The sequence below is a fragment of the Fukomys damarensis genome, unplaced genomic scaffold (assembly GCF_012274545.1).
Source record: "Fukomys damarensis isolate Sample0158 unplaced genomic scaffold, DMR_v1.0_HiC HiC_scaffold_19, whole genome shotgun sequence".
Lineage (NCBI taxonomy): Eukaryota > Metazoa > Chordata > Mammalia > Rodentia > Bathyergidae > Fukomys > Fukomys damarensis.
Window position 1 is genome coordinate 48,112,730 of NW_022900931.1, and position 13,112 is coordinate 48,125,841.

A 13,112-nucleotide genomic window follows, 5' to 3' on the forward strand; every position below is an offset into this window, starting at 1 on the left:
GCACCTCAGTGTGCTCTGCCCGCTCCCACCTCCAGGGTTTGGCCAGGCGGGTCCCTCCGCGAGAAGCACTCTATTCTCCTCTGATTCATAATGGCTCCTCGAGGCACACTTCAACAATTAGCAGACCATGTTCATTTCATCCAGCCTCCTTCATGGTTCCGATGAATAATCGCCCTTGTACTACGGGCACTGAAAAACAAAAAAAAGAAAAAAAGAAAAAAAGAAAGCATAGATCAAGTGCACAGGCCAACCCCAGAATAGAGGACACATTCAGGTCTCACCACGCTTTGCCTGGGGAGGGAGGGAGACGATTTGGTTGGAACTTACTTGCTCTGGCTCTTTCAGGACTATGCCTCAGTTGTGTAGATCCCTTTCATTTCATTTTTTTTTCCTTTCCAGTGCAAGGAATCCAACTCAGGACCTTGAGCTTTCCACGCAGGCATGGAGCCACTGAGCTACATCCCCAACCCTGATTCCCATCATTTCACATCCAAAGAGATACAGAGGAGAAAATTTGAGCAAAGGTTTGGCCCTTTGTTTATTCCACCACACACCATGTTCCCCATTAGAAAAAGGCCAAACTTTTCACTTATCCCTCTCTGCCAAGGCTTTATGTCAGAATTTGGGTGGATGGGAAGCTTATTTCCATTGACTTCTTTTCTCTTAACCCAAGCAGAAGACTGAGGAGATCTAGATTTTACTGGTGCAAGTACTTTGTCACATAATAATGTCTTAGCGTAGTTTTCCTCCAAAACACACCTTTGGAAAGAAAGTTGGGAGGAGGAAATCTTTCTGGGACAGGATCCAGAAAGAAGGAATGAGGAAACTGTGACAGAGAAGGGAGAAAAGCCAACAAAGGGTGTGTCAGTAGCTGATTACTGCTGTGGACAACTGGAGCTCAGTCTTCAGAGGAACGAGAATCAGAACGGTCCCACAGGAGAGCAAGGAGCCTGGGGCATTTGTATACCTACTCAGCACTCCACCCCACCACCCCTTATGTCCCAGTCTCTCCTGTTCTTGGGCTGACCCACCTCCTGATGTCGCAGGAAAAGCCAGGAAGCAGAAAAGCAGAGCCTTCCCAGGGAGTAAACTGCAGGGGGACTCAGTCATAAGTCTGTCCACCACAGCAGTTCAGAAATCAGGTGGTGAACAGGCGGGACTAAAGGGAACCTTAAATGAGTGCTATAAGCAAGGTGTTAGACTGGATCTCTTCCTGCCTGGACACACTGAGGTGACAATGTGACAGGTATCAGGAGATTAAGGACAGTGTGAGGGACGTGTACCCTTGAGGAATTTACAGTGAAATTTATGGAGAGCCTGTGTGACTACTCTTGGAGGCCCCTCATCTGTGAAGGAAGGGCTGAGAGATACTCATCAATCACGCTGTGAGAAATGACTCTCTCCACGCTGGACTTGGAGGGCCAGTGAGGACTGGAGGTGGCAATCATTTTTCTCCTGGTTATGCTTATGTATGGAGACAAATTTAATCTGAGTGCAGATCCTTTCTAGCCATCAGGCTACTCACTCTGAGAGCCACGGAGGTGCCCCTCAGCTCTCCCTTCAAGAGAAAACTCATCTTCAGCTGCAAGAGGCACAACGAACTGACAGTCTCCACATGGTCAGGATCCACAATCTTCCTGCCAGGCCCAGCCAATAAGGGCACACAGTGTGGCATCACATGAGTATTCCTGCACAGGGAGGACCTCATACCTGGATGTTTCTGTCCTACACAGGCCGTCTGTGCTGGGCAAACTTCATGCCAGAGCTCCATGTAAGTTGGCAGTGTTGGTGGGATCTGCATCATGGTCTGAAGCTCTCCCTGCTTCCTTACCTGTTTATCTGTGACGGGCAGAAAACCGCCCCCGCCGATAAGCCTCTTACACTCCTAACACCAGCATCTGTTACTCAGAGAATATAACAGGTACATTTACCCTTTCAATTCTGATTGTTGTGCTGGTGACCTTGTTTTCTTTCTAAAAATTCTTTGCTTTAATTTTTTTTTTTAGTTGACAAAAAATATGTAGACATTTACTGTGTACAACATGCTATTTTAAAAATATGTATCCATCATGAAATGGATAAATCAAGCTAATTAACCTAGAAATTACTCTGCATACTTATGTTTTGTGGTATGAATATTTGAAATCCATTCTCAGCAATTTCTAAGAATACTATACACTAAGTCTAGTCTCCATGTTGTATAATAGAACTTTTTTTTTGGTACCGGGATCGAACTTGGGTCTTTGTGCTTGTGAGGCAGGCAGAGCTAAATCTCCAGCCTTCTACAGTAGAACTCTTTTTTTTTTTGGTTTTCTGAGACAGGGTCTCACTATATAGTTGAGACTGACCTGGAACTCACTATGTAGCCTAGGCTGGTCTCAAACTCACAGCGATCCTCCTGCCTCAGCCTCCTGAGTGCTGGGATTACAGGCATGTGCCCCCACGCCCGGCTACAATAGAACTCTTGAACTTATTTCTCTGAAATTCTGTGTCCTATGACTGTCTCCCCACCCACCTGCCTACTCCCCATTCCTAGAGACCACCAGTCTACTCTCTGGTGTGAGCTTAACTTCTTTAGGTTCCACATTTAAGTGAGATTGTATGGTGTTTATCCTCCTGTGCCGGATTTGGTTTAATTAACAATGTTCTCTGAGTTCATCTCTGTTGGTACAAATGACAAGGTGTCTTCTTTCTAAGGCTGAATAGTATCCCATTGTGTGTATGTTCTACATTTTCTTCATCTGTTCATCCATTGGTTCCATACCTGGGCCACAATGAATAGTGCTGCAGTGAATCTGGGCCATGCAGACATCTCTTCAACATGCTGTTTCATTTCCTTTGGCTACAGGCCAGATAGTGGTATTGTTAGGTCGACTTTTATTTTATTGTTTTGGTACCAGGAATCGAACTCCGGCCCTTGCGTTTGAGGCAGGTGGTGGAACCACTGAGCCAAATCCCCAGCCCCTAATTTTATTTTTTAAATAAATAGGAAGACTATTTAAAAAGTTTCATGCTTAAGCTGAAACCTGGTCTACTTTAATAAAATAAACTCCTCATCCCTGACTGGATGAGGATACTCATAAACTGAGTATCTGTAAGACCATCCATCTCAGGGCCGGGGATTTAGTTCAGTGGTTCTGCAGCCTGCCTTGCAGCAAGGTCCAAAATACAATCCCCTATACCAAAGAGAGTTTTGCTGGATACATCAGTCTAGGTTGCAGGTTGTTCTCTTTTAGTACTTGAAATAAACTCCTCATCCCTGACTGGATGAGGATACTCATAAACTGAGTATCTGTAAGACCATCCATCTCAGGGCCGGGGATTTAGTTCAGTGGTTCTGCAGCCTGCCTTGCAGCAAGGTCCAAAATACAATCCCCTATACCAAAGAGAGTTTTGCTGGATACATCAGTCTAGGTTGCAGGTTGTTCTCTTTTAGTACTTGAAATATCTCATTCCAGGCTCTCCTTGCCCCAAGGGTTTGTGTTGAAAAGTCTGCTGTGATTCTGATGGGCTTTCCTTTGTATGTGATTTGTTTCTTTTCTCTTACTGCTTGTAGTATTTTGTTCTTCTGTTGGGTTTCTGGGATCTTGATTATTATATGTCTAGGTAGTACACTTTCAATAGAGTGTTTAATCTCCTGGGTATCTGTTTGAATCTGTTTTATGGATTCCATTTCTTTCCTATGTTGGGCATTTATTTTTTCCATTTCTTTCTTATGCTGGGCCTTCATGGCTTCTATGGTGGTCCTGAGCTCATCTATTTTTTTTGTCAGTTTCTGCTCTAGAGTCTCGAATCACGACTTCCATGTTGCTCACTATCTCTGTGGTTATCTGGGAAATTATTTCTGTTTTGAATTTTTCTGGAGCCTGATTGATCTGTTTTGTTACTTCCTGTGCTTTGAGTTCAGAGTGTTCTGGTGGTTCACTATTGGCCTTTTCATCCTCATTTGCCCTACTGTTTGCCATTGGTGAACTGGAAGTCTGTCCTTGTGTCTTGCTTAAGTGTTTTCTCATTTTAATTTTTGTTGTTGGACTGTCCTTGGTTTAATCTCTGGATTATCACCCAAATCTTCCTGATATAGTTGTACCCTAGCTTCTGTGTGTCTAACGATCCACAATCATTCTCATCTTCATAACATCAGAGAAAACAGCTCATCAAATCAATGGCAATGCTTTACCCCAGCTGATACAATCAGCAACACATAAAGATCAAGCACAACTTGGACACTGACCACCTGTGGTAGTCACTAGTCTATCACCCTTAAATCATTTGAATTAAATTGAAATCAAGAAGCAGTCCAGAACATGTCTGCAGTGAGCAAAATTTCAATATAGTGTATTTACCATTTAATGGCTCAGACAGAGCGAGGATGCAAGACCCCTGATCTCAGTAAGCTGATGGCTGAACCCCCTGATGCTGACTGACCTCGGGCTGCAGGGCCCAGATTGAGTTCCCCATCCTTCTGAATGGTTGAACCCCACAACGTTCTATTACAGGTTTCCCACGCCCTTTCTTTAAAGATGTTCAAAGTTGGGAACTCAGAAAAATACCCTTGATGACCACCTCTGTCTTTGCAGAGTGGGTCCAAAGGCTGGCACAGTCAGGAGGTCTGAGAGTGGTGGTGGTGGTGGGGTTATGGGGGTTCTGGGCGCTGGCGCGGCTACCTTCCCAGCTCTTGAGCAATGGCTGCTGGGTCGGGAGCAGGCGTGGCTCTCCTTCCCGCAGCAGATCGGGGCCCAGCCTACCTTCCCGGCGCTTGAGAGATGGCTCAATCCCCTATACCAAAGAAAACAAACAAACAAAACAAAAAAGACTAGCTATCTCTCTTCTACACTTAGCAGATCCTACATCTTTGAGGTCTTAGCCTAAATGTCATTTGTTCTTAATAGCTTTCCTTCCATCCTCCTGACTCCACCTTTGCTACATCTTCTTGTGATAGGCTCTTCTAATTCTCCTGTGGTGAGACTCATCACATATGTTGCTATTTGTTCAGGGTCCGTTGTGAGACTATCACTTCCATAAAGTTATGATCTGAATCACTCTCATCTGCCCAGTACTTGGGCTGTAGAAGCTGCTCAATAACCACCTGATCAAATGCTAGATTTTTTGACCCAAAGTTATGAAATGTTGGCACAGGATTGGAACTGAGCATATCTGCCTCTGGTCTTGGTCACACCTTGGTCTTGACAAACCACTCTTGTTTCCTCATCACAGCACAGACTCAGAGACTTCAGTATTAGGAGAAATGTGAAGATTATCCTGCCTGTGGATCCATCTGATGCCAGAGACACTGCACACTACCCAATCAAGTGATGGACCAGTCTGAGCTTGAACACCGGGGACAGAAGCTACCTCCCAAGGCAACCCACTGTTCCTAGCCAGCTCTGACTGTCAGAAAGTCTTTTCTTACCCTGATCTTCAATGTCTTCCTGAATCTGATTTCCTATAGCTAGATCAACAACCTGGATCTATGTTGGTCAACACTGTTTATTTCAAAGAGGATCAACCCCCACCCCAGTATCTCTAATGGAAACATAACCGGCTTCCTTAATCCATTCACTCTAATGATGTCAATTGAGTGCTCACGTGTGTCTTGTCTTGCAGGGGCTCAGCAAAAGTGAGAAAATAAGAGATGGAATCTATCAGGGGAGATAAAGATGTTTATATGATCAAGTAATCATAGCAACATAGGAACTATGAGAGAGAGCTGCGGCAGAGCATACCGAAGCGAAATGACAAGCCAGGGAGTATTTTAAGAGATTGGGGCTTGTGGTAGGTATGGGGTCTGGGACAAAAGGAGTCAAGAAAGTCATTAGGAAATGGGATTTGAGCTGATCATGATGGATGGGCAAGGCAAGTCGGTGGAAATGCCATCTCAACACCCAGGCTCAGAGAGAAAACTCTCTCTCCATGAGGCACAGGGAGGGGCCTAATAAGGATGGAGGAAGTAAGGCTGAGCATTATTTCCCTCTCCTCAGGACTGCCAACCAGTCACTCTACCAAGGAGCTTCCTACCAGCTTGTCTTCTCCTCATCCTAGAGTGCTGACCATGTCATCCTTCCAGGGCTGGGCTGCTGACATGGGGTCTTGGCTGCTCCTTCTCCTGCTGCTCCAGGAAGGTAAGTGACTGTCTGCTCCTACTAGGACTGCCTTCTTGTCCTGCACTTCTTTTATTCTGCTGGGTCCCAGACATAGCAAGACTCTTTTTTTTTTTTTTTTTTTGGTGCCAGTGATCGAACTTGGGACCTTGTGTTTGAGAGGCAGGCAGTGGAGCTAGACTCTTTGGGGCTTTCCTGAAGTGTGAGGAATGGCATATGGCTCCAGGAAAAGATCAAGAGAAGAGAATATCTGGGGATACTGGAGAGGGAAAAGTCCCGGGGTGGCAAAGCCAAGATAAAATTTGGAGGGTGAAGAGACAGATGAAATCCAAACCCTTTAGGTCCTCAGCTCAGGTGCAATGGAAATCTAGAGCCAGAAGAGGCAACTGGAGGCTGGCTGAGTGTTGGTTCAACTGAGGTGGGCCAAGGATCCCACTGCCAGGCTCAGCAGCCCAGAGATACCAGCTGCGCTATGTCTCTTTTCTTCTCACATCTGCAGCCAAAGCATACTCTGGAGATGGTGTGGAGCCTGAGGAAGTAGTTGCAGCCCTTCAGGAGTCCATCATCCTCCCCCTGAAAATACCTCCTGATGAGGAAGTTGAGAGCATTGTCTGGTTCTCCCGAAAGAGACTTGCCACAGTGGTGCCAGGGAAAGAAGGATATCCAGGTAGTGTCATGGTGGTGGACCCTCACTATGAGGGCCGAGTGAGCTTCCTGGATGGCAGCTACTCTCTGCACATCAGCAATGTGAGCTGGGAGGACGCAGGGTCTTACCAAGCTCAAGTCAATCTGCAGACATCCCAGCTCTCCACCACGCCACACTACAACCTACGTGTCTACCGTGAGTTACACTGGGGGAACCATAAGGGCTGGCTTCTTCTAGCTCTCCTGGGCTTTCCAAGCCATGGAGCAGGGGTTTTAGGACTCAGAATTATGGTGTGAGGAGCTAGGATTAGAAGGCTGATGGTCTCCAGTGGGCCCGGCTGGTATCTGTGCTTAGCAACACATATGGTGAGGTAGAGTAAGGAGGCGGTGGGCACTACGCTGTTCCCACGGAGGTGCCCAATCAGAGAGAGGGATGAGGGCTTTGTGTATACACTTTTTTTTTTTTCACACCAGGGATTGAATTCAGGGCCTTGTGCTTGCAAGCCAGGGAGCAGAACCACTGAGCTAAATCCCTAGCTCTCATGTATAGACTTCTAAGGGAACTTTCTGTCCCTGTGAGATTGTAGGTCCTGGAGATGAACCCCACCTCCATGCCTGAGTCCTTTAGCCCCTTGAGCCATTTGAAGGTTAGTTATCAATATCTTCCATGGACTTGAAACTAAAGTCTTTGTGCCCATCACATCAAATCTACCTTGAATCTTGTAGAGACACTAATTAAAATATAAATGGCTTTGGGAGGCACAGTAATGTTTTGCGAGATCAAGAATCCAGAAGAAGGTTTGGGAGAAGTTGGAGTACAATAGCAAGGGAGAGCAGCATAGTGGAGGGAATATGTCAAGGGCAGCTCTATCACCTTAGCAGGTGCCCCGGGAACCTTGGAATCGAAAGTGTTATGGGGCTGGTGTGCATTTTGTCCTGCTGATTTGTTGTTTAAGTGTGAAGAGGCCCTCGAACAAGCACCAGTAGCCAACGGTTGAGGAGCTGAGAAGACAGACAACTCTTGGACCATTCAGTGGATCTTTGTGTTTCTCCCCATCTAGGACGGCTGTCGCAGCCCCAAATTGCTGTGAACTTTGAGATCCCTGGGGAAAGTGCCTGTAATATATCCCTGGCATGCCTTGTGGAGAGAGCAGGCGCGGATGTCACCTATAGCTGGCTCACCTTGGGGGACAGTGCTGACACAGCCCAGGAAGGCTCTGTCCTCAGAACAAACTGGAGGCCTGGGGACAAAGCCCTTTCCTACACCTGCAGGGCTAGCAACCCGATCAGCAGCATCACTTCTCGTCCCGTCACTGCTGGGCCTTTCTGTGCAGGTACCAGGTTCATAGAGGTGCCCCAGGCACCAGCTCTCTTAGGAGCTCTTCTTAGGAGATCACATGGAATCCAGAGCCTAACCCCTTTCCGCAGAGGCTTCACACATCTGGCTTGGGGAAGGGACCCATCTTCCAAAATTCTCTTCTCTCTCTTGGCTTAAGTGTGCTCCCATCTCAATTCCTGAGCTTCTGGGTGTAGAATATGTTTCCAGAGAAAAAAACACTAACTGTAAGAGCCCCTCTGTAGAATTTGGGTAGTTTTCTGTCCCTAATCTTAACTTACTGCTCACTTTGATGAGGCCCTTTTCCTTCCTTTCTTCTTTCGCAGATCCTGGCTACCTTGAGACGCCTTCGGTGTCCTCCTGCCTCCTAGCCAAGGGATTGCTCCTCCTCGTGCTCTTGATAAGTCTAGCCTTAGGGCTCTGGATCACCCGAATTCCAAAAAAAAGCGAAGTGCCAAGGACAAGGAGACTCAAGGGGAACAGAATTAAATTGCGGAAGAAGGGTAGAGGGTGGACTCGGGGATGGTGTCAAGGGCCTCCCCTTCCCTGAGGAAAGGCCATATAGGAATAAAGTCAAGTCAAGGCCACTGCTCTAGAGGAGCTGCGTCTGGTCCTCTGTCTGTCTCACTGGGCAACTCTGGTAAAACCTGCTCCCTACCTTCTTCCGTCCCAGCATCCATCTCTGGTCTTTTTAGGCCTGCCTTTTAGGGAGCAGAGTGAATGTAAGGACCCACCAGAGTGAGGTAGGTCTTGCTCTTACTACATCCAAGCCATTGCCACCAGGTACTAAACTACGTATTTTAAAGGAGACCAGTAAATGAGTCTCCTTAACCTAATTAAACTTGCAAGTCTTAAATAGGAGAACTTCAGGCACTTGAATTCTGCACAAAAGAGATGTTATTCCTGAGACTCTTCTGTCCCCATTTTCACTCTGGCAGATAAATTTAATTACTGCACCTATGCCACCCTGTCCTAGAAGCCATCCCAGGGAACTGGGAAGAACCCCACCTAGTTCTGTCCTGCTCTGGGTCAAAGTTTAACCTGATCTCTCATCTCCCTGACACTAGCTGCTCTGAGTCTCTGGTGCCTACCCCAGAGGAGTGACAACTCTACTGGATCAGTAGCTGAGATCCTGAACCCTTGACACCTGTTTGTGGTTGATATTGCTGTCCTATCTGTTCCTTTTTGTAGATTTCCATATCTTGGCTCTCTTTCTGGAATTTTGTCTTGGACTAATGTCCACCCTACAACCCTGGCACATGCCCTCAGTTCATGTTCTTTACTCTTTGCCTCAGACAGTGATTAAAACTAATTCCTCCCTCCTCCTTGTGTGCCCCTGCCCATCTCCATCATATCAGACTTCTGGATCTCACACTTATGTAGCTTCCAATGGGCAGGGAAGGTGGAAGCCACTTAAGTCACAGAACAGGTAGCGGAGGTGGTGTAGGATGTGGTGGGAGGCAACTGGGTGAGATCTCAGGGGACCCGGCTTTGCCCTGCCGCTTGCCTCTGGCCTGGAATGTTGTGTTTAGTGAACATCTGTTGAGCCGCAGGCCACTTCCACAAGCAGCATGTGCTTAAAAGAAAAGGCACGGGCAGGTGCAGCTGCTGGGAGCTCTCACAGAGATGCATCCATCTCAACAGGCCCCTTGGCTTGCATCAAGGTGGGCTGGTCTGGGAATGCTGAGAATTCCAAGAGGTAGGGAGATGTGGCTGTCATTTCTCAGGCCCTGCCCTTCCCCTCTTGTTTCTGAGCAGAAAGATGCTGATCTCCAAAGTGTCTTCCAAGAAAGCAATGTGAGCCTGCAAAGGGTATCAAGATGCACTGGAGAACCACAGAGACCAGGACACTGTTTTTAGCAAAGTAGGACTTTTGGGAGACACACTAGAACAGCACAGTAGGAAGCTCTGAGAGCAGAATGGGGCTGGACTGGAAGCCAAGAGACAAGAGTCTCCCTAGGTGTCTATGTAGGAGATGGAGATGGAGTCCCTTGGGCTTGGGTAAGAAGTGATGAAGTTGGAACCAGTTCCCAGAGCACTAAGACTGGCAAATGGATCCACCCTACTCTGTAAGGGCCAGAGCCTGGTCCCTCTGCAAGGCAGTTCCTAGGCCAAGGGTGGATCTCTGTGTCCAACCTTAGGCCCTAAGCAGTCTTACTGATACAAAGATCTGCAGCCAGTCTCCACAGCTTCTGGCTCCTTTTATACCTTTCCCAGGAAGCATCACTCCAGGGCTGCAGACTACATACCTGGAAAAACAATCACCTGGACCCCAGCTTACACACAGACCACCTGTCTACTTCTCTTGTGTTTCCGAACCTGGTCTCCAGAAAGTAAATGAAAGAACAAATGGTCCCTGCGTGGCTGGACTAGGATCTCCCTGGAGCTGGCAATCTCTTCTCACATTCAGTTTCTGAACAGAGAAAGGGTCTAAGCAGTCCAGAACAGCTGGAAAAGGGCAGTGGAGACCTCAAAAAGGTTGTTTATAAGAAAGGTTCGGCCTCTTCCTCTGCTGGAGGCCAGAATAATAATCATCTGATAGCCATTTTGCAGGTTGTGAATCCTCCTCAGTGTTTGAAGTAGGTGGCAAGAAACTTGTGGAAGGGAATACTATTTAAACACCTACTAAGTGTCAGGAACTGGGCCAGCACTGGAGAGACAGAGGAACTCTGTAGTGAGTTCTCTGTGGTGAACTCTGTGGTGAAAGGATACAATTTCAAGACAAGGGTGGAACACAGCATGGCGGGAGGCATGAGGGGAGGTGTTCTGGAGGGAATAAACAGGTCTCAGTAGAGGAAACTCTGATCTGTGCTCAGGAGTGAGCCCAGGGAAAGAGGAAAAGGGGCAAAAGGTAGACAGAAGCTAAGTGGTAATACACTAATGTGGAACTCTGCACCACACAGTGTGATAAAATGATAGGTGGCAGTCCAGGAGAGAGAGTCAGGGCAGCAGCTCTTCTGATAAGACTCTGGGATCTGGGGAAATTAGGGATGACATGATCAACACCCTCACAGAGCTTAGTGCCTCATTGGGACAGAAGACAAATACACAGAGAGTGAATGGCAATACCAGAGACCATGCTTCTTTTCTAACATGGTAAGAGGGCCAGTGTTCATGGTCAAGAGAGTCCCTGGAATCACCATTTCTGATATTCTTGCTGGCAAGTTAAAATATACAGGCAGGCTGATACTTAGGTTAAGAGGCCTATGTAGCTGAATAAACTTTCGCAGAGATAAATGTCCATGGTCAAGGAAATGCAACAGGAAAATCTTCAGGTTAGAACTTTTGGGACTGTTTTTATCAACTTTCACTTCTAGGGTGGTGAGGGAACAAGTTATGGGGCTAGGTTCCTTTTCTTACCAAGCCCACCGCCCACAAAACCCAGACCACCATGGTTCAAGACACATTTTCATCAGTTGAAAATGACAATAATAATAAAACTTATAGGACCAGGGATTTAGTTCAATGGCGCTGCACCTGCCTGGCAAGTGTGAAGTCCTGGGTTCAATTTCTGTTATCTAAAAAATAAAAATAAAAATAATAAATAATAAAACATAAATAAGCTTCTAAAATATGAACATAGGTAAATTTTTAAAAAATTGAAGACCATTTAAAATCTCACTTTACAAAAAGTTATTTTATTGTTCAAATGAGATTAGCTTTCAGAAAGGACTTCAAAGAGCAGAAATGAAATGTTTAGATCACAGGTGGGGCAGATTCTCAAATGGGGAAGGGAGATCTGTCCGTTGGCTGGTGAGGAGTGAAGAAATCAAAAAGGCTCCCCGCAGACTAACTTTTCCACTCTGTCTTGGTGCAGTGCCCACTCACAAGTCATCACGGTAGTCTTACCACCTGTGAGGGCGGTGTAATTCCGGAACACTGGAGAGCAGTGTGTGGAGATACTATTTTGGGAACTTCCACTGGAGCGGTGGAAGAAAAGACAACGTCCCTGCTCCTGCATGTTTTCCCCCAACTGCTCTTCCATTCGATCCTGGACAAAAGGGCATCCAGACATTTACATCTTGAGGAAGCCCCATTCCAGCAGTCAGAGCTAAGGATGGAGTGCCAGGCTGTGCTCAGATGGGCGTTGGATGACCACCCAGAGGGACATCATGATAGGGATTCTGGCGCAGTTCACAGCCACCCTGACCTTGCAGGATGATTCCATGGATGCGAGGCCTGGCACACCTGGTGTGAGTCCATCGTATTTCAGACTCAGGTGAGAGCAAGGAAAGCTTCCAGAGGAACCAATGAGATGGGAAGGACCTGGATAGGCGACAACTGGTTAAGCGTGGTGGAGAAGGCAAATAACCGTGCATCCTGAGCAGTACCAAGCTGAGGAAGTAGAAAACTCCGAGGGGCAGACAGGCAAGATATCTTTCTGACCGAAAACTGGGTTTGGTGACATTCATCAAACGCAACTAAACTTACTTCTCAGGGTTCTGTGTAGGTTCCTAAGAGTTGAAAGTTCAGCGTCTCGCACCCTCCGGGGGTTCAGCAAAAGCTCACTATTTCCCCCCTCTCCTTCCAATCTCCGTTGTCGGATGCCTGTCATCTCTACCCTCCTGGCCCGTTTTTCTGGGTGTGGGGCTAGGCCAGAGGAGCAAATTTGGAACGTCAACCTCAGAGCCGCCTCCTTCAAGCGCACACACTCGAGGCGCCAAGCCAGATCTGGTAGCTCGCCAACGCAGACAGGTATTTCCAGTCCGGCAAGGGAGGAAAGGAGTGGAGGTGGGGAATGGGATGGTGAAGGAGATCGGATGAGCCCCGGGCCTGGGTGGATCCCCGGGAGGAGGGCGGAGAAGCGTGCCGCTCCCTGGTGCCTGGTGCTCCCGGGCCCCGCTCAGATTTCAGCCCTGGATGCCGCCTCTGTGGCTCGCCCTACAGTGAGGGGAGAGAATCGAAGGTGGATTACCGAGGAAGTGGGGCTTGCGCGGCTTCCGCAAAGGGCCCGGTTCCTGCGGTCCCCGGGCGCCGTCCGGACCGGTAGCTCGCGTGGCGCTTTCCCTGCTCGGTTGTGCAGAGCTCCACGA

At 47.6% G+C, this 13,112-nt stretch overlaps 1 protein-coding gene across 3 annotated transcripts; it reads left to right on the plus strand.

The window, feature by feature from the left end:
• The first annotated feature begins 423 nt into the window (after positions 1-423).
• On the plus strand, positions 424-8,646 carry Slamf9 (SLAM family member 9). 3 transcript variants are annotated; one of them, XM_033765701.1, is made up of 7 exons: positions 424-524; positions 1,734-1,771; positions 5,215-5,772; positions 5,979-6,119; positions 6,598-6,939; positions 7,805-8,077; positions 8,406-8,646. In XM_033765701.1, exons 4-7 carry the CDS (start codon positions 6,050-6,052, stop codon positions 8,627-8,629), a joined length of 909 nt encoding a protein of 302 aa, XP_033621592.1. In that variant the 5' UTR covers positions 424-524; positions 1,734-1,771; positions 5,215-5,772; positions 5,979-6,049; the 3' UTR covers positions 8,630-8,646. The 3 variants fall into 3 exon arrangements, with proteins under 3 accessions (XP_033621592.1, XP_010614984.1, XP_033621591.1); XM_010616682.3 differs by having other exon boundaries at positions 5,215-6,119; XM_033765700.1 differs by lacking the exon at positions 424-524 and having other exon boundaries at positions 1,719-1,771; positions 5,215-6,119.
• Positions 8,647-13,112: the final 4,466 nt, after the last annotated feature.

What these genes read in the sequence shown, in the direction of transcription:
- Slamf9 (XM_010616682.3), top strand. Translation starts at nt 5,939, where the DNA reads ATGGAGGAAGTAAGGCTGAGCATTATTTCCCTCTCCTCAGGACTGCCA. An exon ending in CTACAACCTACGTGTCTACC is followed by an intron (nt 6,940 to 7,804) that starts GTGAGTTACACT and finishes CTCCCCATCTAG; the next exon opens with GACGGCTGTCGCAGCCCCAA. An exon ending in TGCTGGGCCTTTCTGTGCAG is followed by an intron (nt 8,078 to 8,405) that starts GTACCAGGTTCA and finishes CTTCTTTCGCAG; the next exon opens with ATCCTGGCTACCTTGAGACG.